Here is a 26,514-nt window from a genome sequence, read left to right as displayed (position 1 = left end):
CAGTGCAGGTGCATCATTTTATGTTCCTATGCCCTGTGGTAGATGGATTAGATTAGATCTAAATAGAAGCTCGGTTAAATAGTATGTTTATAGTTAGGAGATAGAACTGTATTTTGGCATTTGATTTTTTTCAGTGAATTAATGTTTTAGAATCACATGCATGCCTTCGAGAATCATGACAGAAAGAATGTAGTTTTTCTTATGTGAATATGTGAATATTAAATATTATAAGTTACAGAGAAAGGAAACATTCTTTTCCTCAACAGGTGATTAACGTGAATTGTATAGTAGCTAACTAATAGAAGCAGGAACATATTTTAAACTTTATTAGCTTATTAAAGGAAATTTCATCATAAAATATCTTAGAAGCCTTTCAGTAATATATCTTAAAGTCATTAAATCAAGACATGGGCCCTGGTTGATGTGGCTTAGTGGATTGAGTGCTGGCCTGTGGACCAAAAGGTCGCAGGTTCGATTCCCAGTCAGGTCACATGCCTGGGTCGAGGGCCAGGTCCCCGGTTGGGGGTGTATGAGAGGCAACCACACATTGATGTTTCTCTTCCTCTCTTTCTCCCTCCCTTCCTCTCTCTCTAAAAATAAATAAATAAAATCTTTTTTTTTAAAGACACGTTCTCAATTATTTTGGTTACTGTTTATTGAAATTTTCTGAGTTTATAGAAAGAGAGGAATGAGGTTCTCTTGGAAGGCAGTTTCAATAGTAACCTCTTATACTCTTTGAACTTTTGGGATTATTGAAGGTAGGTGCCGTCACAGCTACAATTTTAGGTGTTTTGCGAGCCACTGGCGTTGCTGAGAAATGCCCGGACAGGGCCCTGGAACAGGGTTGGGCTGGGCTGGAGTCCTGCTGACAGTGGTGACGGTTGTGCCTTCAGTTCCGCTGCCCGTTCATCTGCTAGCTTTCCGGTGCTTGAAACCGTTACCTCCACATGAGCATTTGGAAAGTTTAATAAGTCATCGCAGAAAACACCACATGCTTTTTAGCCGTTCTTTTAAAATTCTCATTTTTAAAACACACAGCTCTGCCTTTGAAGCATCCTTTGAGTTTGTACTGACTTAAAGTAGACTTTTCCAGGACGTTTGTGCTTCACTAAGCATCGAGCACTCGTGATAATGAAACGGCCCACTCCTCTTTAACCCCAGCATCCGCCTTGGTGTCGCCTTCTGTCTTTCAGAGTGGAAGCTGGAACACTACAAGAGGCAAGACATCAATCAGGTACTCATCTCGATGTCATCACGTTCGAATTTACTTTCACCTCCCGTGAGACGTTCAGACAAAAAAAACCCCTGAAAAAAGCACACATTAATAATGATGATGATACATGATCTTTCAGAACATTTCAGTTACCAAGGGAAGTCCTGTCAATGCAAATATTTCAACCCAGCTAATCTTTCTTTTGACAAAATATTAAGAGCCTCGAGTAAAACTCCAAGGAAAAGACTCCCTCCAAATAACAATGGCTAATTAAATAATTATATGTAAATTGCCATTTGCCTGTCTGTTAAATTTCTGTGCTTCCTTGTCATGGTTGCCTTGCTGAGTGCTCTAAGCACAGATCTATTAAAACCTCATTGTAGGTTTCTTTCCTGCAGTGTGCCCGTTACCATCTCTTTGTCAACACATAGTCTATCTTTAACTCTATCCAGGACCCTTACAAATGCAATGGGGGAACAGTGACAAGAGCATAAATTTCCCAGCTAGGAAGCTTGCATTATTACAGGAAAATGCGTGGCCAGCCTCCTCTCGCGAGGCTGGTGACGTCATCTGTGAACGGGAAGCCCAGAACGCCCATCCCTGAGAATGTGCTGTGTGAAGGGCCACCTTCACTGTTTGCAGAAAGCGGGGCAGCACTGACACACGGCGTCCGAAGGGGCAGGCATCTCTCGCCTTCTCCGGCCAGCTCCCGGCCGGCACCCTCCCTGGGGGGGGCGACCCCAGGTCCGGGCTCCCCTTCACAGGCCTGCACTCGCGGGAGCCCGGTCTTTCTCAGCACCCCGAGAATGCTCTCTCCTCAGGATGGATGTGTATTACCAAATAAGTGAAGTGCTGGTGTATACAATCAGAATAACAACGTGCTCATTCGCAGTAAAGATGCCTGTCAGTGGGATAGGAATAACTCGAAGACCATAAAACAGAAGCATGTTCTGTTTATAGCCAGACTGGGTTATAATAAAAAACTGAATATAGGTTCGGCTATCGCTCTCAGCAATCCTACTTCAGGTCTATGTTAGATGAGAATTTCTTTATTCGTTTCTTCCATCAGCATCATTATGTGTCTGCAATATTGTTTAAACACCGCGCAAACATCACCATTCAACACTGTGTCGGGGGTGTGATGGTGAGGAAAAGCAGACGCAGCCCCCGCCCAGGGAAGCTTATTCTTTAGGGGGGAGAACGGATACCAATCGAATAATTACGCAAACAGGCGTGAAGCCAGAGCTGTGGTGAGGACCACAGACAGGCCCTGAAGCCCTGAGAGGGTTTCAACTGCTGGTAAGAAGGCTGAGGCATTGGAGGGGTTAACTGACCTAGCAAGGTCTCAGAGGGCACAAGCAAGGATTTGAAACTGGGCGTTCTGGCATCCAGGTACTTGACTGCCTAAAAAATGAGAAGGCCTAATACAAAAGCAGGCAGTGATATTTAGGAAAACGAAAGTTGCCGGTCCTCTTAGGGAGAGCGCTCTGGGAAATGCACTTGAGGAGGAGCTACCCGAAAGGGTGTCTGGGGTCTTCCCGCGAAAGGGCCTGTCGTCTGGCCACCCCTCCTCCCGGCACATTCTTTCTTTAGTTCACATACACATCTCTCCAGGTCAAGTCTACCATTGTGTGTATCTTTTTGTCTGGTGAAGGCATCCTTTTCTTAATACTGAAAATCTGTTACATGAAGTGGTCAAGTTCTTAGCTGCCAGGATAAGTAACTTTTTGTTTTAATATGTTTTACATTTGGAGCTCTTAATGGTTTCTTTTCAAATTTTTTTTTCATAAGGTCATGTACCTCCAGCAAATGACATTTTTCGAGATCAGTATCTGATGTGTATTAAATAAATGTTTGAAGATAGTGGACGGTAACAAACATGCTGCTTAGATTACAGAATATAGTTGCGTTGAGTGAGCTTTGTCCATGTCTGTAGACTCTGTAAAGCCGGACTCGTTCTCCTTGCAGGCCGACGTAGCGCCGCTGATGGCCTCTCTCATCGGGGTCCCCTTCCCCCTGAATTCAGTGGTAAGCAGCAGAATTCTCTCACCAGCTCTCAGAATGAAACAGTATGTGTTGTGCAGTAAAATTCACTTTTTATGTTTCTGAGTAACCTTTGGCTACATTTAAAACTGTATTTTCCTTCGCATTTTTCCTAAATCTGTAATACCTTATAACTGCATATATAGTGTTACCTACAACATGGAGAACAGGCCTAATAGCTTTTCTTTATTTTTTTTTTAATTTTCCAAAATGTATACAGATTTATATTTGTATTTTAGTTACAATTGAGGAAACAAGCATAATTTTTGTTTACGAGCAGTTGAAACTGAACCCATCTAAAGGAAATTTATTTCAAAGATATTGGTGGTTTGTTGACTAAAAGGCGTGTTCGAATCCAGGTCTGGCCGTGCGCAGGAACCAGGAGCGCTCTGCAGACCCGGGAGGAAGGCCAGAGCGCGGTCTGCGCTGAGGGGAGCAGCGTTGCCCCCTCATGTGCTTTGTTCCCTCGTCCTTGGCAGTCAGAGTCCAGTGCTGACCGTTTGGGTGGTCCAGCCTGGGCCACCTGACTGCCCTTCAGCAGGGGAAGGCGGGGCCCCCTTAGAGACCCCGCACCTCTGTCCATGGGCGGGGAGAGTTCTCCACGTGGCACGGCAGGGCCGCGAAGAATGGAAAATGGATCCAGAAAAGCCAAAAAACACACAAATAAAAAAATCACTCCACCCAGCTATTTTTATTAGTTCTTCAAATCCAACAAATACGAAAATCTCACTCAGAGTGCTGAGGACTGTGAGCCCACAGTCGAGTGTGTGTGTGTCTGTGTCACCGACACAGAAGTCCCACAAAGTAACCCTCACTCTTACACGCACGGTGCACTCTCACATTTCTTCCCGTCTTGTTTTTTCCCTTTAAGCATGTTAGTTGTGGCCCACCATGGGGGTTTCACGTGTGCAAAGCAAAGCACTTAGTTCACTGCCTAGCACGCGGTAATTTTCAGTAAGTGTTCGGTTGTATTGAACTTAATTCATTTCTGTTGCTTTATTTACTTTACTTACTATTTATTGGTGAGAAAAATAAAGGAACATCCTTCAGTTATGCTTTAAGGAAAGATTCCTTTGTTATTCCAGTGATTTATTTGTCCCCGTGTCTTCTCCTCACTGCGTCCCTTGTCAGTCTGGTTTGTGCCGTAAGGCCAGCCCGAGCTTGTCCACACGAACGCTAACCAGCCTTTACCGCACACAGGGCGTCCTCCCCGTGGGCTACCTCAACAGCACGGGCGCCTTCAGAGCCGAGAGCATGTTCACGAACGCAGTGCAGATCCTGGAGCAGTTCAAGGTAAAAGACGACACGCAGCGCTAAAATTCAGTATACTCCGTGAAGACATTGGGTTTTGTTTTAAGAAATTATTTCCTATAAATCCGTGTCCTTAAAGCTTGCGTATTTGACTAGCGTCGTAGAGTGTCTCGCATTTCTGAGGTCCCGTGAGTCAGTGTGAGGGCGCAGCGCTCCCTTTGAGGGGCCTCCCCGACTGTAAGACTCCGGGGCTTAAAGACCACACCCCCACAGCGGCCACAAGGGCGATGCAGCGCTCCGTGTGGTCCCACGCACGCTGGCGGCCCACGCATGCTGGCGTGCGCAGTCGAGAGTTAAAACGGGGACCGCTGGACTGAAAGTCTGTTGTTACTAATGAGGCTGACGCAGCCTGGCTGCTTTTGTTTTCTAAGAGTTAAAGTACAGTTTGATTATGTTACAGAATGTTCTTCTGCAGATTTGATATCCTTAATTCTCAGTTTATTGCAATAGAATGGTCGTGGTAAATTTCTCTTTAAATATTTATGAAATAATGTAGTAACACAAAATTCCATTTATTTTCAAAGTAGCTAACCATCCCTGAAGACCCATTTTAATGCATGTTTGTATTTCAAAATGAGATTAGTTGATTTTTTCCTCATTTCTAATATAATTAAATATTTTCCTACTTGATTCCCAGGTGAAAATGTCTCAGAAAAAAGAAGTGACTTTACCATTTTTGTTTACACCATTTAAGTAAGTATTTTTTTATTTATTAGCTTATAGGAAATAATTTTTCAATGAGTTTGAATGCTGACAGGATAAATTAGTTACTTAGAAACTTTGTCTTTTTTGTATGCATCCGTGCAAACTTCAGGATGCAAGTCTCATTTCTGGTTTTCGTAAGTAATGAGCCAGATGCAAGCTAGAGGTCGTGGAGTGACTGGCAGAGGAAGTATTGGGTGCAGAGAGATAATGGAACACTTTAAGGAGATAAATTCAACAGGGCTCTTGGCTTGGCTGACGGGGAAGGTTCTGGTACCATAAGGGTCATAGAAAGAAAGAAAGAAGAGCTGGTTTGAGAGGCGAGGATGAATTTCAACTTAAAACTGAAGACATCATGAATTGGTTAGAAGTAGGGATCTCAAGATAGAGATGAGAGTTGATCGTGAAGGTTTCGGAGCCATCGGCGTAAAGATGGCAGTGAAGACGAAGACACAGGTATTGGAGGCTCAGGTAGGCAGAAGGTAGGAAGTGACAGGAGAAGGTCGATGGTACAGTTCTGGGAAGCTCTGACACCTATGGCGGGGGGGGGGGCGGGGAGCATGAGAGGGGAGCAGACTGCGGTGGGCAGCCAACTTTGCTCTCGTGCGTGCGTCCCAGAAAGGTGTGGTGCTCCGACTCTGGAATGGGGAGGTTTGCATCGCAAACCCGGCTCTGCAGCACTGACGTGGGCGGGGTTATTCAGCCTCCTTGAAACGCATCTTTGGCTAGCAAGGATTCACATTTAATTAGGAAGAATTGTGCTCTTGACCAAAACAAATAGAAATCATTTGAAATCCAGATGTTGGGGACATGATTGAATGTCTTCTTGGCATTACATTTGACAACTTATGTAACGTGGGTGTGGTGTTCATGAACTAGAAAGGCTTAAATACTGCATTTCCCTGTGAACACTGTGACTGCACGCCTCCCTCTCTGTGTGTGTGCAGGGAACACTGACGGCACACCTCCCCGTGTGTGTGTGCAGGGAACACTGTGACTGCACACCTCCCCCTGTGTGTGTGTGCAGGGAACACTGTGACTGCACGCCTCCCTCTCTGTGTGTGTGTGCAGGGAACACTGTGACTGCACGCCTCCCTCTCTGTGTGTGTGTGCAGGGAACACTGTGACTGCACGCCTCCCTCTCTGTGTGTTTGTGCAGGGAACACTGACGGCATGCCTCCCTCTGTGTGTGTGTGCAGGGAACACTGTGACTGCACACCTCCCTCTGTGTGTGTGTGCAGGGAACACTGACGGCACACCTCCCCGTGTGTGTGTGCAGGGAACACTGTGACTGAACACCTCCCCCTGTGTGTGTGTGCAGGGGAGAAGAGTCAAAGTAAATTACGATCATATACAGTTAATTACCAATGCCTAAGACAGCTGCACAACAAAGGATTATTTGGTCAAATTGTCAGTAGCATCAAGAAACTTTGCAAACCACTTTTGACACGTTCAATCTCCATACACTGCACAAATCTTTTCTTGTGTTTCAGTTGCATTTTTACCTTTCTTGAAATAATAAATCATAATATGCTGAAAATGTTGCAATTTTTCTTTCATCTTCAATATTAAAATGGCTGCACAAAAATTCACCAATTTTGATAATTTTTTCATAAATGCACACTGATACGACAGCCAACAATACAACCTAACAACTGTTTTGAATGAAGTTAAAGACAACTAAGCACTGTTGGAGCCATTGTACAGAAAAAACTAAATAAATGCTTTGGCCAACTCAGCAGAAAGACTGGTCAGGGAAGCACTCTTCTGTAAGGGGCTGGGTGCACGCTGCCCACCTCCTTTTACTTGGCCTCCTGATGTACCATGAACTTGCTCTGCTTTGACGCTCAGTGTCTGCCTGCAGAGCGCCTGCTAGCTCTGTGTCACCCCGGGGCTCAGCAGGGTGGTTGACTCCCACCCGCTGGCTCACCCACCCTGGAGCAAAGCTGCCAGCTCTGCCTGCACTTGAAAGTCACCATTTGTTGGAAGCCTGCATGTAACCACAAAAGCTAAGGTCACATGAAGGATTGACTCCTGAGGAAATAGGTAATTTAAGGAACAGGAAAGAACTTAAAAATATTAAACACCTCAGAAATATCTGAGACATTATTGGATCCATAAAATCAAAAGCAACATAAAGTTGCTTTACAAAATGAGAAAGAGTACAGGATGCATTTTAAAAAAAAGAACAATGCATCTAAAAACTTAGGGAAGGCTAAGCCGTGCAAGAATGGTCCAAATGGGAGGCAAGTCCTACAGAACATAGTGGGCAGTGAGTAGACCTCAATGAAGTGAAATGAATTTTGTGATACGTATGGATTGAGAAAGGAGCTGGGAGAAGCACAGTGACTTACGTAGGAGGCATACCTTTCTTCATCCTCCCAAACAATGACAATGAGAAACTTCAGGGAAACAAAAACATTTTAAAGTATACAAGAAGGCATGCTTTGATTATGAAACAACCTGAGAAGTGACATGATTTTGAATAGTTGCTTCAAGCATGAGAAAGGCAATTCAGCTCTGACTGGTGTGGCTCAGTGGGTTGGGCATTGTCCTGCAAACCAAAAAGTCACCAGTTTGATCCCCTGTATGGGGTCAGAGCACGTGCCTGGGTTGAGGCTGGGCCCAGGTGGGGGCATGTGAGGGGCAACTGACTATAGTTTATTGATGTTTCTTTCCCTCTTTCTCCCTCCCTCCCCCTCTATCTAAAAATAAAAAAAATCTTTAAAGAGAGAGAAAGGGAATTCATTTGAACATTGGCACATGGATCAAGGAAATCTAATTATAGCATAGAACTTTGCTACTCAGTGAACAGAATTTAAATAATCATGATGTAAATCTTGGTTTTCAGTTTTTACGGTCAAACGGTAGGCAAAGTAAGGACGACTTAAAATTGCAGACTAGAATACAAGCGTTACCAGCCTTGACAGCGTGCGGGATTGCAGGTTGGAAGGCAGAGGGGAAAGGACTGCACGGAGGATGGTGGTGGGCAGTTGTCCTCACGAGACAGAATGTGCAGAGTGGTGGGGGCCGAGAGAGGAGGACAGGTGGGTGAAGCGACTGCGTGGCCAACAGAGGAGGTGGAAAGAGTGACGTCACCATGCTGAAGGGGGAGAGGCAGCAGAAAGTGCCTTGGCCGTCAAGTCAGGCAGTAGTGACGGAAGCGTATTGTTAAGACCAACGGAGCTAACTACCGGAGTAACTGAAAACAGACCCTTGAAGCGTGTTTGTGCCTGGCTCCGGGACTCGAGAGATGAGGAGAGTGGGGCAGGGATTTGTTGGTTGTCGTTATGCCCTCCTGGGTTACTTTTGACTTTTAAAAATTATATGTGTATATACTTTGATAAAAACATTTTTCAAGAAACAAAAAGTATTTGAATCATTGGCATGAATCAAAAATCATAAAAAATCATGGGCATGAATAAAAATTCATTTTTTCATGTAAATTTTAGAATCATCATCATCTTGAGTTATATGAAGGGTTCTTTCATTATTATACACCATTTAGGAAGTAATTTGGAGGGAATTGACATTGTCTCAATATTTTAACATTACCGTCTAACATGTATTTATTTATATCTTCTGTTATGTCCTTCAGTAGGATTTTAGTTTTCCCCACAATACCCATTTCTCATTGTTTTATTCCCGGGTATTTTATTTCTGTTCTTGTGTAGTATCCTTTTTTTTCCTGTTACATGTGCTCAGTGTACCAGAAAAACACAGTTCTCACCATTTACTCTCTGAGTACAATGGTCTCTTTCCTTTTTTCTAGTCCAGTGAATTTTTTTCACTTCTATACCATCTGTTTCCTTTCCGTCACCATTATGTATGTGCACCTAATGTGAGCACTGTCCGCTTGGAGACCACAGCCGGCAGGCACTGGTGCACCTAATGCGAGCACTGTCTGCTTGGAGACTGCAGCTGGCAGGCACTGACACACAAAGACTAGAGAAGATGAAAGGATACAGTTGTTGCACACCTTTTTGCAAACAGCTCAGGTTCCTGTTACAAATAACAGTGTGAGGACCCCCTTCCCTTTTGAATAAGCACTATATTTTTTTTCTTCTTAGAAATACATTGTTCAGTCACCAATTCTTAAGTCTGAGAAAATTTACCTAGGATATTGACACCTTAAAATTCATAATCTTGAGATTTTACCTACATGATCAACTTCACCAGCATTACTAGATCTGTTTAATGGTATCTCTCCACCATCCCTCCGTTGTCTTAGTCTTTTCCAGAATTCATAATTCATGAATAATAATTTCTAGGGTGATAAAATGTCAAATGGAGAAATAAGACTGCTGAAGTTTCTTAGCCTCATAAAAGGGTCCAGTGGATGCATATGGTAATTGTATACCCTGTTTCACCCTACTCTTTAAAAAATAAGTACACTTTATTTTTGATATTTTAAAGACCCCATGAGAAAGAACAAAACTCACAAAGCAGCCATTCCCACAAATGGAACTGCTGAAGAGAAAGAAACTCAAAGCTAAAACTGGGTCCAGTTAGACCCCCTTGCAATGCCCAGGAATGACCAGCAGGTGGAGCCACATGACTAGGAGAAGCATGAAATGCTTCTATGTGAAAGCACCTTAAAACGGAGGAAAAACACTTTGAAGTGTGTACTAAAGAGGTCAAAGGAAGACAAGAAAAATTTCAGAAGAAAAAAATTCATGAGATGGGAGAGGAACAAGAAAGGTCTCTTAAGAAAGATTTTAGAAAAAAAATGGGAAGAAGATTATTGTACCTTGCCAATAGAAACAAAAACATATTTTTATTTAAAACATGTTTTTTATTTAAACCTCACTGTGTAATTCAGAGAATTTAACCTTTAACAAAATATACAAATCTGTTTTCTACTAAAATGGCAAAAAATACTTTGGTTCTTTGTAATATACTTGCTTCGTGTAGGCTGTCGTGATTAAAAGTTCCTCCCTTGGTCCACATTTAAGTACTGGTTTTAATGTCAATCTTCCCACTACTTCACCTATCTGATTTACTGGTTGTTTGCTAGAAATGTAGTTTCCTGACCTAAAACTGCCTTGAAACTTAAACAGGTTAACTTCACACATCACATACATGCATATATGGAAAAATACTCATGTACTCAGTTCTACATGAAAAATGACATGATTGTACATCATTGGTCAGTCTAAAGAATGCAAGTTAGTCTAGAAGTAATTTTTTATCCTGCTTTCTCTGTCTTTATCTTCTTGAAATACTTTTTTTAATGTAAGATATTCTAAAAAGAAATGGACTATATATATCACTAAGTATCTTTAAAATATTATGCAAGCAAATTATTTTTGTAATAATAATCTGAGTAAGAAGATATGATACTTTAAATGATGTCATTTTAAAGGAGATTTTGTCCTCCAAACACTAAGTCACCCTAAATAATTGATGATGAAATTTTTGATAATCTTAAGAAATGGCTTACTCTTCTACCAAGTTCAAGTAACCCTGGGAAATGGGTGGACTAATAGCAATCACGGCAAAGAAGTGTGTACAACCCATACTCATTTCTCAGTTCTTCTTTACTTAACTATAACGTGTTGCTAACAGATTTGTTTAAAATCTGATATTTTCAATATAAGAGATTTAGTCAATAAAGGAATTTTTTACATTTCTGTAGAAATGTTCTGCAGATAATGTGTTGCCATTATCATAAAATGCTACTGCCAAATTCTCTCTCCTGGGAGAATATGTATTGGAATGTATCCTGTTCACACAATGACTTGAGTTTTTTAATGGTCTTTTCAGTTCTTTCAGCTCTCCATGTTCACACAAGGGATATTTTACTGACCTCTGTCCCCTCCTAATACACCAGATTTCTCTTTGATTTTGTTCATTTCATACAGAACATTATGCTGAATTCCAGACATATTCTGAACGCTTGGTATGTCCCCAAGTTTATAAATAGTCCATTTAGGAAAATATAAATTAGCCTGACTCTGGTCTCCTTACTTAAGTACTCCACATGGAATACATTTTATATATAATACACTGTCATATAATTAATGTAACAAGTATTTCTCATTTAAAATATTTTTTTCTCTCATTCTTTTTAGGACCCCTGAGTCCTAAAAAGGACTTTAGTTCTGGACCAGGTTTCTTTTCATGTTTTTGTTTAATTTAGCAAATCATTAGGTGTGTTAAGAAACGGCACTGTGTATTACTCTTCTTCCTTTTTTAGGCCTGCAATATTTTGATAGCATTTTAATCAATTAAGATTTATTGGTTCGTTTTATGTGCTTAGCACTTTGCTAAGTATTGTGGATATTAACGGAAATAATCAGTGGCCCACACGGAGGTTAAAAGTCAAGGGAAGATGGATAAATTGCCCGTTAGACCACACCGAAGTGCTAATGGAGCGAGGTGGGGTTTGGTGCGGACCATAAAGGGCGATGAGGATTGGACTTTGGAAAGCAGCGAGGGGAGGGTCTTGATGAAGGAGAACTCAGATGCAAATGCAAGATTGGTGATGGAGGAGGAGTTTGTGTAACTGGGGGCGTAGGTCTGGGGCAGGGGGTTGAGTAGGAGAGAGGGGGATGGTCACCCAGCGTCCAGGAAGTTGAGAGCCTGTGAGGTGGACGGCAAGGTGCCTGTATCAGTTTCATGTAAGCTAGAAGATGCGGTCCATGTGCTCGGAGGCCAAGTGGATCGGAACACGGGGAAGGAGAGTAACTAGAAGGGTTTTATCCAAATTGGGAAAACTTAACTTAGATACAGCACTGAAAGCCTGTGTCCTCTGTCCTGCGTCTAAGAAAAGTCATCCCACGTCTAAGACCCCGAGGACAACATCCCCCAGCGAGCGGTGTCTGGAGCGGAGAGCTGAGCGGTGCACACCCGGGCTGAGGGCTCTGGGGGCCCGGGATGTCGGCACAGCCTTCCCCGGGGCCTCCTGGAGAACTCGGGACGGTTGGTGGCTGAGCCTCTGGGGTTCGTGAATTTTCTGAAATTTTATGTAAGGTTTCAGATTGTAAGCATTTTCTGGACAGCTTCCATTTCTGGAAGCAGTCTGTGACCCCACCCAAATTAATAGTATGGCTTGGAAGTTTGACTTCCTGCAAGTCTCCACTTTACCTCTTCAGAGACTGCGCGGGCCAGGTGGACAGGTGCGTGTTTCCATTATGTTGCACCGTATGAAGTCGCCAAGATTTAGTTTGGTAGCTTCTGACATAGAAAAGTACCAATTTTACATGATCTAACCTGCTGTATCCTTAAATAACTTCTTTGTACTTAAATGTAAAGGTATTCAGTTTAGGAGTATAGGTTTTAGTTAAGGAAAATGTGTTGGGTTTTGTGTTGAAATGTGTTTATTTCAGTAGGGCCATTGAGTTCTGGTGATATTTTCTCAGTTTCTACATTCCACGCACTTAACGTCTTTAGCTATAGATTCTTCCAGTTTATGCAGCATTGGGAGTATTTCTCTTGTGTAAAAGCAGGGCAGGGAAATGATGGGAGGAGAAGTGGAAGGCAGGGGGGCTGAGAGAGGTGTGAGTGCAGGAGAAGAACGGCCAGTAGGTGCCCCCTGTTCACTGGCTTCCCCCGTGGGTCAGGCTCTGCCCGGGGCTCTGCATTAGTGCACTCGCCGCCTGCCCGCCCGCCTGTCTGCTCAGGTCCCAGGTGCTGGCATGGCTCTGGCTCCGCCGTCGTTTCTGCCTCAAGCCCTGGAGGGCTGAGTGGTGGGACTCAATCACTGTTTGCTGTGCCGTTCATTACTCAGTCAGTCAGAAGTCCTCTGTCAGCCAGAGTATTCCTCTTCTCCAAAATGATGTATCATCCGACTGCCCTAAGTGTAGTGTGGCAGTCCAACCTTGGAGTCGAGAAAACCGAATTTAACTCTAAGCTGTTTCATGGAAGAGTTCAGATAACCAGCAATAAATACAATGTAGCTCAAGGTTATTCATTTCTTTCTTTTTTTGCTTTGTTTTTTTTTATTTTCTCAATTTTCACCATCCTTTAATTTTCAATTTAAAAAAATATCATTGAAATGAAGGAAACACTTTAAACCTAACCTTTATTTTCTCTTTTGTAGGTTGCTTTCTGATTCTAAACAGTTTGACATTTTAAGAAAAGCAAGATCTTACATAAAACAGAGAGAGTTTGATGAAGCTGTAAGTATGCAGGCCTTGCGTATACAAATAGCTGGTCACTGTGTTGGGTGTGGGGCGAGGCCAGGTGGGCCGGCCAGGGGGCTTTCCCGAACCCTCCAGGAAGGGGTGACTTCCCTGAGTGGCTGCCTCGGCCACGGACACGCTTGTCTCACTGCAGACGGCATTGTGGGCAGACCTTTCTGGGCTTAGGGTCGGAAATGAGCAGTTGCTATTTTCTGCCATGACAAGGTGTAATCCCAGTTTCTGTCTCCCTGCCTGTGCACGGTGTCTTAGAGTGAGATCTGTTTGCACATTTGGGACCACCAGCACACCCTCAGAGGTCTGCTGACGCATGAGGGAGCCTGGCCTTTTCCCACCTCCTCCTGCCCCACCATGCTTTTCATTTATTGTCTCTTTGTTAGGTGGTCATATAGCTTTAAAGTAGGGAAGAATTCTGTTTTGTTTCTAAAATTGCCTAAGTAATACCATGTATTTCTAATACTTATTTTTGTCATGGTTTTAAAATGATCAGCTTTTCTCCTCTGAAATAGTAAGCTATTTTAATGATGTTTTATCACTGATTCAGGTAATCTGATATGAGAAAGTCAAAAATTATGTACACATTGGTGTCTCCATTATTTGGGACCTAAATTAGAGAGTCTTTATTCCTTTTTTTAGTGTTATCTGAAGATAATTTCCACAAACTGAATCATTTTGAATCACTACACATCTCATAGTTTGTGTTTAAGATGCCATCTCTTATCAAGATTTAAAAATCTATTTTATTCAAGAATTTTTCTTATACTTTGCAGGAAGATCCTCAAACAATTAAAATCTATTTTTGACCCATTATCTACAGTTACTCAGTTTTAATAACTTTTTTCCTTTGAGTCTTAGGTTTCTTATTCATTCCACGTGGCAAGTTATATATTTCTTTCTCCTTAGGTCTTGCTTTGCAAGGAGCTGATTGATCTCGCATTGAAAGGATTGTCTTACTATCACACTTACGACAGATTTTTTTTGGGCACCAATGTGCTGCTTGGTTTTGTGGGATGGGCGTCTTACGCGTGCCTGTTGACCGTCAAGTCTCACTCCGGCCTTACCGGGCGTGCTGGTACACCCGTGAAGGTACGTTTAGACAGTGCCGTGCCGGTGCGAGTGGTGGTGTAAAGTCACTAAGGCTGAGGGGGGAAATCGGGTCACCTCGCCTGTAACGAGTTCATGCAATGGGCAAGTTTTTGTGCTAAGCTAACACTTAGCTTTCGTTTGCTTTTGTTGTACTAGGTCTTCGTTCCCTGGGTTATCTATGTCTTTAGGTGGGAAAAGGGTATATTAGTAATAACAGCTCTCTAACTTAAGAGGGCTATAAAGATAGCTGTATAATTTAAATTCTCCTATGGCATTAACTGTTAATTTTCTCTTCTTTTATAATTATTTAGTATGTCATAATTATTCCATATCTTTCTAATACTGGTGGCCAGAAAACTACTTCGAAGCAATATATTTAACTTGATGTGACATTTAAAGTTTAGGAGCTAGAAAGCAATAAAATCACTTATTCAGAATGCCCCCTTCTTAAGTATATGTTTTCCTGGAACTGTTTTTACCTCCTTTCAGCTTTTTGAACTTTCAGCCAGAACTTTCTGTTTATCCTCATTTTAAGAATGAATCCCCAGTTTACTATAATTTCAATACCAAAAAAACCTTTTTAATAATACTTCCCATTAACTGAGAAAATGTAACACTGCCTATATGATTTTACTGCGTTAAAACACTTTATTCTTTTAAACTGTATCGCTAATTGTCATTTAGCGGGAAGAATAAGCCACTTCCTTCTCCTTTTCATCCTCTGATGATTGTTACCGCATCTTTTCTACAAAGTAATGTGTCCAGACGGAGTATTAGTAATAGTGGCACTGCAAGATTTCCAGTGGTAACTCTTCCCAACTTTACATTACATTTTTCTGTATTGGAAGGAAGAGCAGTAGTGTTGATTCCAGTTTCTTACAGTGCTTTAGTGCATCTTAAATAATTTCCTCAATGCATTCATTATCTGAATGTGTATGAAGTTGGCTAGAGCAGGAATCGTTTCTTATATGGTAGGAAGGGAGACAGAAGCAGCCGTGTTTTAGTAATGACCATATCTAGGCGTTCTGCTGGGTCTGTGAAATTTACTTTGCCACTTTAAACTTGTCATGGTGCTAGAAGTCAGCATTATAATTCCTCTTTACAAAAGAGGAAACTGAGGCTGTGTACGTCACTTCCAAAAGGACACCCAGCTAGGATGGGGAGGAACTGAGGTTTGAATCTGGAGCAATCTCGTGCACACACTTGCTTTTCACGTTTACCCTGATGTTCAGGTTGCTGAGAGACGACATGTCCTTAGATTGGCGTGTCAGCAGGGTTCATGGCTGATAGTTCCTCATTCATTCACCTGATCATGCAGCAAGTATTTCACTGAGTGTGCAGAACAATGCTAGTTGTGCTGCATAGGTTATGCAAAGAAGTATAAAATTCAGATTCTGCCCTCGAGAGCTTAGAATTAGACAGAGGAGGTAATACGTGCACACACACGACTGCCTTGTCAGATGTAGGTCGCTACGCTGCATCACGGAAGGCAACTTGAACATTTAACAGCTTCAGCACGTTTTAAGTGTTTGAGTGTGACACAAAGACTGTCACAGTTTAAATAAGGGAGAGCTCGCTGCAGCCAGGGCGAGGGTAACCGAAAAATGTACCTCTCGGTTGGAGTTTTACAGTCAGACTGCAGGGAGAGGATGAGAATTAAAGCAGACTAAGCGGCCCTAGTGGGTTCAGTTCCCAGTCAGGGCACAAGTCTAGGCTGAAGGTTTGGTCCTGGTCAGGGAGCATACAGGAGGCAACTGATAGATATTTCTCTCTCCTCATCAATATTTCTCTCCCTTACTACCATCCCCCACCCCGCCCAATCAATAAGCATGTCCTCAGGTGAGGATTTTTTAAAAAAGCAAATTAAAGGTATACACAGGGGCTAAGCTGGATAACAGTAGTATTTATGGAGCCCCAGTGTTCCAGGGTCGTCCTGGGTGCTTTACACGTGTTAAGGTCAACACTGCCCAAAATTTGGTGGTGATGATTCTCATCACGTGGATTTTATTATTGTGGGGGAATTTGGGCTCAGAGAGAGACGTGTTCTCTTCAGGGATACACCCATGTGTAGTGGCAGAACTAATGTTTTTTAAATCCATGCTCTTTCGGTGCCCATGCTGCCTTTAAAATGAACAGTTCAGTTTGGGGAGAACAGTTCACTTTGTTCAAGGGCTAGCACTGACAGTGCAGAGGAGGCTGAAGTAATCAAAGGCTTCCAATGCTGGACGATAGAACTTTATCTAGTGAAGAGCTGGTGGTCAGTTGAGTTTGAGCCAGGGAAGCAGAGCCGGCGGGGCCACCCACGAGGAGATGCAGGATAAGGCCGGGGCTGACGCAGCTGTGGGCGGTGGGGCCGGGAGGGCCGGCCACGGGGAAGGGCAGACTGGCACTTGGACGCAGGAGCCTCCTCGACAGGTGCAGCGTCTTCTGCAGCGAGGCCTCCTTGCTGCTCCTGACCCCGCAGCTGGTTGGGGCAGGCTCCCCCAGATCAGATTGTCTAGGGTACTGTCCCCTCCTTAAGGTCAACCGACTGTAGACTCGAATCACGTCTGCAAGGTTCTTTCACAGCAGCACCTCGACTGGGCCGAGTAACTGGAGACCGTGGCCTACCAAGTGGATGCATAGAACTGACCACGATAGTGGAGGTCACTAAAGGACTTTGAACCCCTTGTCTCTATTTGCAAAAAGCTCCCTGGCTCCTCTTCCGCAACGTGGCCGCCTAGTGCCGGGACCGCCCGCGAACAGTGCCGAGGGCAGATGGAGGTGCCGCCGGGCAGGCTGCAGAATTGCCGAGGGCGGCACGGGGCGTAGGTCGGGGCATGGCGGTGGCAGCCGTGCACGTCGGCGGGTTGCTTGCGGGTGGGTGTCGGGAGGCCTTGCAGAGATCTCTGCCCCAGCGAGCGGAACCCCCGAGGGTGGGCGAGTAGGACAGCCCAGTGGAGAAAAGGAGGAGGACGTGCCGAGGGGGCAGCACGGGCCAGTGGGGAGTGGGGGAGCCCGGCTTCCTGCCAGAGCCGAAGTCACCGCTCTGGCCGCAGTCGGGCGAGTGGGCTGCCGGGGGGTGGGGCGTGGGGGTGAGCTTGCCACGGAGAGCACCCTCCAGGGCCAGGCGGCGAACCAGCTTCAGACGAGCCGAATGGCTGAGTCACCTGGCCTGGCAGGTAGAATGGCAGCACTGGGATTAAGGGTAGGTCTGACTCCAAAGTGTGTGTCACTTCTGCATGACAGCGTCCCCGGGGTTACACAGGTGGTTCCTCCTTCATCACCAGTGCAGGCAGGTCTGTTTCGAATGTTCTGTTTGAACAGAAGTTGCCACCGCTCCCCTTGACTGAACTTGGCGTTTAGTTGCTCTGTACTCCCGTCCTTTGCTTTTGCCACTCCCAGTGTCTTTCGCTTTAGAACTAACTGTCCGTACTTGCTCCATGCCTTTCCCTTGTTTTCTCACCTAGTAAAACCCTAAAATATTAAACCCCCACGCCAAGTCCCACGCTCAGTCTCTGCCCACAGGGTTCATACCCCATGAAGGCTATAACAGAGGGTGCTACGGGAGAAATGTCTGCTGGCTGAAGGAGTGACCACAGGGCACACGGCACGCTTTGTCAGTTCACGGCGAAGCAGAAAATGTCCTCACTCTTGTTATTGAAAATCCTTTCACTTTTTACTTCAGCTGAACCAAATTCCACGCATTCTAGTTTCCTGGATGGAGCTGTCATTTGTACTGTCTGTCATTGTACATTATGCAGCAACGGCTGAAATAATTACGTCACATTGTACTGATGCTGGAAAAGTCCCTTAAGTGTTTTTTAGGTACTCTCTTAACCTTCTCTCATTATTTCACTGTTTCGAAATGATGTGAACCAGGCCCTAGCTCTGTCTTGAGGAGCACCTGCCTCAGCCAGCTGCAGCCTTACGACCCTGCCCGTCCACATCTGCCTGAGAGTTGCCCCTTCTTCTCCCACCCCCTTGCACTGGCACCCCCAGTGCCATCCCCCAGTGCCGTCTCCACTTCTGCTGCTGTTACTGATGCGTTTCTGTGGTGACGGCGGGACGGCCGTGAAGCAGTGGAGGAGGAGAGAATGGAAGCGGAGGGAACAGTGGCACCCACTATTTAGTCAGCAGTAGTGACATTCCAGGCATTTGGTTGAGCTCTTTACGTAATCTCGTTTAAGCACTGCCTGCCTTGACAAATACATATGGAATTGCTGCTCCCGTTTCACAGATGGGGTGAAATGAAGCCTCAGAAGAGTTGTGTACTTTGCTCACTCCCGTAGTCATGCAGTGAGCGAGTGGCAGCCCCCACGGGCCCTCACTGGTGACCCACACCGAGACACTCCTCGTTCGGCAGGGGTTCGGGGGGGAGAAGTGACTGGAGGAACCACTGTGGATGGGCCGGAGGGAGAAGCGTGGGCAGCCTGTCAGGTTGGGGCTTGAGCACACAGGAGCATGGTTCCAAATGAGTGGTTCCCACAGCTTACCGTGGGTCAGGTGGGCTTTCGTGAGCTAGTCACAGAACTCAGCCAACACTTACTAAGTTGTTACTCAGGAGAAATGTGTTCCGAGTCCCGAGCAACTTACTTGCAAACAAACATCGGGAGCACAGTCGTTTTCAAATGGAGACTTGCCTTATGGCAAGCCACCCCGTGCTGTCCAGCTTTCTCTTCTGAGCTGTGCTGCTCCAATGGCAAACGTGTTTAATGCGTTTGTAGATTAATCCTCTAGTTGTAGAGCCATTGAAAGAAATGCATTTTCTTCACTTTACAAAATCTCCTAAAAGCCTGTCAATTAGCATGGGTTTGGAAGTGTTTCGATGTTCCGTTTGATTTCCAGAAACCAGGCTGTCTCCTGCCATGTGGTTTTGTGGCTGTTGGCATTTTAATGGCGTTTTTCCTGCTGGTCCAAGCCTGCCCGTGGACTTACTACGTGTACTGCCTGCTGCCAGTGCCCATCTGGTATGCGGTTGCGAGAGAGTGAGTAACGCATCTTGCGGTCTTGTTTTTCACTTCACTGTCAGACATGTCTGTGTTTAAAATGCATGGGATTTCTGCAGCGTGAGCCAGCAATGATATTTCTAATACCCTCAGACTTCCGAATCCTCTCACTTCATTTGTAGCCGCATAAACGCTGCATGTAAGTATCTCTTTTGTTTTACCTTTCTCCTGCGACTTCATCTTTATTTCCTTAGGGAAGCATTCACCTTGTTTCCTTCCCTGTATCTTTCATAAGAAACATCTGGAGTAAAAATAAAGTAATTAACGTCTGTTGTGCTACGCCAGGAGTAGCTCACATTTTGAACTTATCTCAGTTTCTAGTGTCCGGCCATGTTTCACAAAGAAATTGGCACGTTTTCCCATACATTTTACCCCTCCTTTCCCAGCTATCGTGTAAACCTAGATAAAGGAAAGTTTGTATTACATCAGGTCTGTGTGTGCACACGTGGTCAGTGTGTGTTGTTCACGTGTGCTATGGTTCCACCTTTAAGTGGCTGCTCACGAGCTGTGCTCCAGGGGGTTCTCACCGCTGCCACTGGGCTGGTTCACGTTCGCCGGCAGCCGGAGCCGAGCTGTAGGTCCTGACAACTTCTGTATCTGCACAGCGATTTGGAATGTAAACTCGGTCTCGGGCGCCTGAGCACCCTCGGAGCGAGTCAGCCCCGCACGGGGCCGACGGGGAGCGAGAGCCCAGAGCGAGGGTGTTTCCGGGGCGGCCGGCACGTGTGTCCTGCCACAGGCCGTGCGCACTCTCGCTCTCACTTCGGTCGGCTCCGGCCTGACCGCCCCTTCCATCCTTTACAGAGAGTCGGCGTGCAAAATATTCAAACATCAAAACTATCAGACATAAAAACTAAGGAGTTTAAAGCATGCACACTTTAGAAGATAAGACAAGGGTGCACTGGCAAAAGAGTGTACTGTTAGTTCTTCCCCTGAACGGAAGGGGGCTGCTGGACATATATATTTAAATCAGATTTTTTTTAGTGTCATTTACTGTGTTTTAAAATTGTTAGAATGAAAGTTTTTATCCTCAGAAAATTCTGTTCTACTACAGAACCCTGAGTGGTTCTGCGAGAATAAAACCTTTTATCTTAAAAATTTCTAAACCGAGTAAATGACACTAAAAACGATCTCCTACCTGATTTTATGAAATAATCTCTTGTTTCTCTGTGCTTGCTCACGATTATGAACAAAAGAAACATTCTGCTCTTGCCTGGCGTTAGCTTTGTTTCCTGCCTGCACTGTAATAGTTTTGATATTATACAGCCATTGTTTCAAAACGGGGAAAAAGGTCATAAATCCAGTGATACTGACATTTTATAATTACCTACTTAATAATGCACTCCAAATGCTAAAAAAATTTTTCCAGTAGTGAAATATAAAATGTACTCAAGTATGTAATACATTTTAAATTGTTATGAATTCATATTTAATTATAATCACTATAATTAGTGACATCTTAAATTGGGTTTGGAAAAGGTTATTTAGCTCAGTAAAAAAGTGCAATTAAGATTTATTTTCCCCGGCCCTGGCTGGTGTAGTTCAGTGGATTGAATATTGGCTTGTGAGCCAAAAGGTTGCTGGTTCGATTCCCAGTCAGGGCACGTGCCTGGTTTGCGGCTAGGTCCCCGGTTGGGGCTGTGCCTGAGGCAACTGATTGATGTTTCTCTTGCACATCGATGTTTCTCTCCCTCTCTTTAAAAAAAAGGGAGGGGGAGTTTAGTCTACTCAGATAGGGAAAACCTACCTTTATTTCATTAAGACAGTTGAGATTTCAATAAAAGATTAACCTTGGTGAACTAAAAATTGTTTTTCAGTTTTTGTTAATTTGGTTTCATCATATTTTATTTCTGATATTCTATCCGTAATTATATAAACATAGGTATGGTTAAACTAAGATCAAACAAGCTCACTTATTATCATTAATAATTTAGAAAACAAGAAAATTTTTGTGATTATTATCAGAAATTACATCTTTTCCTAAAATACTTATAGGTTTCATAAAAAGATTTAGGTCAGTAAAGCCATTAAAACAAATTTATTAGAGAGTCCCTTCATTTTAAAGTAATCTATGAATTGAAAATTTCCAGATTTTATAATATTGTACAAAGTTTTTATTTTTTACTATATATGGCCTACATTTTAAGTTCAATGTAGAGTATAAATAATTTTTTTATAAATAATCTTGCTAAACAGATACCAAGTTATTCAAGACTTTGTCACAGCACTGTTGACCTTGCCCCTGAGTCACCTCGTTGGATACCTGTTAGCCTGTACCCTGGGAATTGAAGTATTAGTAAGTAACTTCCCACGTCACAACATATTCATGTGTCTTCCACAGATACATAACTCCTCTGAAATGACCTCACCTTTTATTTCTCCTTTGGAATGCAATGCTAGGTGCTCAGTTTTTTCTACCGCCACATGCTTACCGTCGGACTTCTCGTGTTTGCGGGTTGGCCGTTTATCTCTCCGCTGTGGACTCGAGCAAAGGTATGAGTGCGCATTCTGACCTCGGACACTTCAGTCGCTGCTTTGTTTTGGTCTGTCTTTACATCAGGGAAGTGTTCATTTTCAAAGAGAAGGGTGGAATGTGCCCTCCCAGGGAGCCTGGCCCTGTGGACAGGGGGGCCCGGGCTGCTCTAAGGTCTCAGTGGTTCACGTAGACTCTCGTCTCAGAATGAGCCTGTCACTTGGCGGCCGAAACATTCAGGAAGCAGCGCTGCTGCGTCCTCTCTGAAGCTCTCGCCAGATGGCTCTGGCCTCGAGTATCTGAGTGGCGGCGGAGCGTGGAGCGTGGAGCAGCAGGGGAAGGCCCCGAGCGGCGCAGTGGCCAGAGGGCCATGCCCGGAGCTCTGAGCAGAAGCACCACCTCACCCCTGGTCCTGAGCCACCTCTGTTCTTTTCTGGAGAAGTGTCTACTCATGATAAATTCCTTTTAAATATAATTACTCCTGATTTTTTCCTTTCAGCTAGATAGGGAATTACAGTGTGCTTCCACAAGGAATACATTCACGTTTCCATTCCATTTTGATACTTTTTGATGGAGGTAGCAAGAAGAGAGAAATATTTTCTTCCCACCCTGAAAACTTGTAAAATTCCTCAATGGGACTGCTGATATTTTTTGTTTAATCTAATTACAAAAGCATTTTTGCTCATTTTCCTCCCGAGCTCAGTCATTTGCTTATGATTGCAGGCCAGATTGCTTCTAGGTGTAGTCCACACACAGCCCAACAGGAAGGGAAGGAGCACTTGCTGCGGAACCTCAGGCCCCGGCTAAAGCGCGGGCTGTTCGGTTACTGATCGTGGGCTGATGCTTCCTGGCCTGGAACATGTCTGAGCTCACTTCCCTCATCCAAACCTGTGAACAATATAGCCTGTCTCCCGGGTTTGTGAGAATTGAATAATGCTCATACCTAATAAACTCCCTGCGACTTAGCTGATCCTTCACAGATAGTAGCTCCATTACTTTTTAAAGTAAACGGGTACAAGCCTTTGCGTTTTCCTTTTTGGTTCACAGCCACGTAGTCCGTGAAACGCTGAAGACCGTTTTCTCCATGTTTGCCTGACGATACCTTGTTTTCACGTTTCAGAGCATCTCGCTGAGCTGGATTTTCTTCTGCCTGCTCCTGGCAGTGTTCCCGCTGATGCCTGTGGTAGGGCGGGAGCCAGACGTCTTTCTCGTGTACGAACGGTGTTTTAACTTCTTTTCTCTTCAATACAGTTGTTCTTCTCAATCAGCACTGTGAAATAGGAACCTAATCCTGACCCTGAGTTTAAAATCGCATGAGCACACTGAAGGTGAAAACATTAATATCAAGCCGTCGGTCATAATTCCGCCCCAGGCCCCGAGAGGCACTCACGTCCCTGGCGCTGCTTCTGGGCCCTCACCAGAAGGACACTGTGCCCAACAGTGGTAACTCACACTGCCGCCTCCAGCCCCGCCCCAGTGCACCCCCCCAAAGGTGCAGAAGCATCCCTGTCCTTCGTCTCCTGGGGGATCGGGAAAAGCTTTCATAGGAAAAGATGTTCTGTTGCCACAACAAAAAGGTTAAAAAGCCTTTGGTGCAGTCTCTGTCTTTGCCTTGGTGCAGGTCCACACTTTCAGCCCTAGAGAAGGGAGATTCCCCCTCTCACCCGAAGGTCAAGGTCTCTGAGGGAGGAAGCTTCGGATCCCTTCGCAGCCTTCCCTCATTTAGTGCTGTATCTGTTAGCAGGTCCCGTATACCGGCCCTGAGTGCTCCAGGAGGCTGCCATGTTTATTTCTTCTCAGTAGACCCAAAAAATCTGTGAAGTAATTGGTTACCTTTCCTTTAAAGTTTCCTTTTAAATTATTATCAAGTAATCTGACTGACTCTGTGTGTGTGCGTGTGTGTGCTGGCAAGCTGAAAGATCGTTATTTCTTGTAACATTTCCTCTCGTTCTCTAAATATGTAATCATCTTTGTTACTTTCTTTAGAATTCTGTACAAGCAATATTTTTAGCATTTTAACATAATCTTTAATAGACTAGGTGATGTCTTTTTTTAGTTGAAGGAAGATTAACTAAATGATATTTTTAAGTACCGTGTTAATTTTAAAATATGTATGAATTAACACAGTAATCTCATTTCTGTGAGAATACAAATATGGAATAGTTCAGGAATTATTTTAGGAAGTCAGTTTATTAGCCAAGTCCAAAATAATTGTATTGCATTCTAAGACCATACTAAGACTTACTTTATTAGTGTTACAAAGTAAGAACATTTTGCAGCTGTCATAAACTATAGTGAGAAGATGAATTAAAATGTTTTCATTTACCCCTTGCTTCCTTTTGCTCCGTGAGCCCTTCTGTTGTCTCTAAAGCCCCGTTCCCTCCTCTCACCAGCCTCTGCCGACCTGTCTTGCTCAAAAAATACTGACGCAGGTGAGCAGGATTTATCATATGCTGCAAGGAAAAGATACTGTATAAACGGTCTCCCTTGGAATTTCCCACCTGCACATTCTAGTACGGACGAGGTCAGGTGGTTAAAGCATGAGAACCCGACCTCGTGTTTTTAAAGACCGTGGTGTTTCCCTCTGCGTTTACGTCTTCGTTCACACTCCCCTGATGGAGGTGGCGCTGGTCTCCTCGCAGCTGTGTTTGCAGCCCCTTTGTCTCCCTCCACTCCTGGTCCGAGGAGAGATTTCTGCTCTCCACTGGATGTCTCACGTCAGCTCACTTCCTGAGAAAATTACAATGCTAGGATAGGCATGCAGACATTTTAGGTTAAAACGAAAGGGAAAAGCAAAACTGTACACACACAGCTGTAATACCCCCATTACTCCAGTTGTCTCCAGTAAACACATGTTTGCCAATGCATTAAAATATCAAATTATTTTTTAAAAAGGGAAAGGAAAACCAAAAACAAACAAATCATCTTGATTATACATGGCTATTTTTCCCAAGTTTGAATGTAATTCATGTTGAATGTATTACTCCTTTTTTCCCTTATGATTCTCAAAGAGAGTGTTAGAAAATGAAAGCAAAACCAAAAACAAAGAAGCACTTTCCTGGGAGTCCTTGCTCCGCGTTCTCCTGAGCATGGCCTTTTTGCTCATTTTCTCTCAGTTCTGCTACACTGCTAGGCTCCAGCTCCTGTCCTCAACGTGATTTTGGTTGTCCCATGTCACTCAGATTTTTGGGAGGTGAGAAATAGAGCTCAACATCAGTGCCCCATTTCCTTGACACATTTCCCTCAACTTCCGGAACCATCCTGTGCCTGATGTTCCCGGAGATGCACAATCTGTCGTTTCATCACTGTCCCAATGCGTCCCCTGTGTGCTGCCTTCGTGACCGTAGCCGGGAACGGCCCGGGACAGCCACCGGGTTGGTGATGTAAAGCAGCGGTCTGTCCTGCCAGGACGACCATGAGTTAAAAATGCAGGTCCTTTTAGTATGAGGGCTCGTAGTTAAAATACGTGTGTTTTAAATACTGCTTTACATTGTTTTCTACAAATTTGTCCAAGTCAGGATAACAGCTGTGGTAGGTGGTCTGCACAAAAGTTTTAAAAATCAAATTCTAGAAATAAAGTAAAAATATCTAAAAGGTGTAAGAAGTTACAAATAACACTACCCGTACAGTGCCTCTATGCTAAGATTTTTATTCCCGTGTATGCATTTTACCACCTCCTCTTGATCTAACCGAGCGACCGAGAGCTGCCCCACCCGAGCAGGGTGTTTCCACCTGCTGTGTGCCCAGGAAGCCTCTGGAGAAAGCCTGAAGTTGTGACTGTGTTCTCCAACAGGATGTGCGCCGGCCTGCTGCTGCTGCTGCTGTCCCTGTTTGTCGGAACATCTCTCATAAAGAGGAAAGACGGTTTTGTGAATGAAAAGCTGTGGTTACATCTATCACAGGTTAGTTACAGGTCGTCAGCCCTGTCTTACACTGATGACATGCCAGAATGTCTGTTACGGTCGCATTGAACTAGGCTGTTCTTAAGATGCCACCGTGCGTAAGCTACCTGGTACCCACTAGCTAAGAAGACAGTTTTCGGTTTAAGATCCCACTGGGGGCATAAGAAAGGAGAAGAAACCTTTTGTTGAGGGTCCCGTGAAGCCGCCGGGGCGTGTCTTTCACGTGAGAGGGCACGGGGCGGGCTTTCCAGGGCTGCCCGCCGCCGCTGTGCCCGAGCCCACCCGCGACGATGCACACTGGGACGGTGGGCCCCTCTGGAGCCCGCTCCGCGGGAGCCGGGAGTGTCGCGCGAACATTCTCGTGGGCTCTGTTAGAAATGCCCTCAGCGAGAGGTAAACCTGCTGCAAAGTTCCTTTCTGCGTTGACTTCCTTCATTTCTGTCGGTTCCGGTACTGCATGCTACATTTTCCGTTGATGCCAAGGCCGTATCTTTTTACGTTTTAACATCTCTGAGATCAAAATGTGTCTTACATGCGAAAGGAGTTAGGATTGTGTCGTAGCTTTATTGATAGCATTTTTTCTTTCCGAATTCACACAAAAATGTAAGAGTAAATTAAATATAGCTCTAGGATTTGGTGGTGAGGTTGCTAA

At 44.4% G+C, this 26,514-nt stretch overlaps 1 protein-coding gene across 7 annotated transcripts in view; it reads left to right on the top strand.

Annotated features, from left to right (window-relative positions):
• Positions 1 to 26,514, top strand: part of PIGN (phosphatidylinositol glycan anchor biosynthesis class N) — a 76,282-nt gene that overhangs the window by 18,474 nt on the left and 31,294 nt on the right. For all 7 annotated transcript variants that reach the window (XM_045850200.1, XM_045850199.1, XM_045850202.1 and 4 more), the window contains exons 10-20: positions 1,194 to 1,234; positions 3,182 to 3,241; positions 4,457 to 4,549; positions 5,205 to 5,260; positions 13,314 to 13,392; positions 14,317 to 14,499; positions 19,327 to 19,466; positions 21,684 to 21,783; positions 21,888 to 21,980; positions 23,081 to 23,172; positions 25,754 to 25,862. In XM_045850200.1, coding sequence (XP_045706156.1) covers positions 1,194 to 1,234; positions 3,182 to 3,241; positions 4,457 to 4,549; positions 5,205 to 5,260; positions 13,314 to 13,392; positions 14,317 to 14,499; positions 19,327 to 19,466; positions 21,684 to 21,783; positions 21,888 to 21,980; positions 23,081 to 23,172; positions 25,754 to 25,862 — 1,046 coding nt within the window. The remainder of the gene's footprint in view (positions 1 to 1,193; positions 1,235 to 3,181; positions 3,242 to 4,456; positions 4,550 to 5,204; positions 5,261 to 13,313; positions 13,393 to 14,316; positions 14,500 to 19,326; positions 19,467 to 21,683; positions 21,784 to 21,887; positions 21,981 to 23,080; positions 23,173 to 25,753; positions 25,863 to 26,514) is intronic.

This window comes from Phyllostomus hastatus, unplaced genomic scaffold, assembly GCF_019186645.2.
Source record: "Phyllostomus hastatus isolate PE091 unplaced genomic scaffold, TTU_PhHast_1.1 phas_contig_80, whole genome shotgun sequence".
Classification (NCBI taxonomy): domain Eukaryota; kingdom Metazoa; phylum Chordata; class Mammalia; order Chiroptera; family Phyllostomidae; genus Phyllostomus; species Phyllostomus hastatus.
Note: the sequence above shows the minus strand (reverse complement) of the source record. Positions and strands in the feature narration are given on the sequence as shown.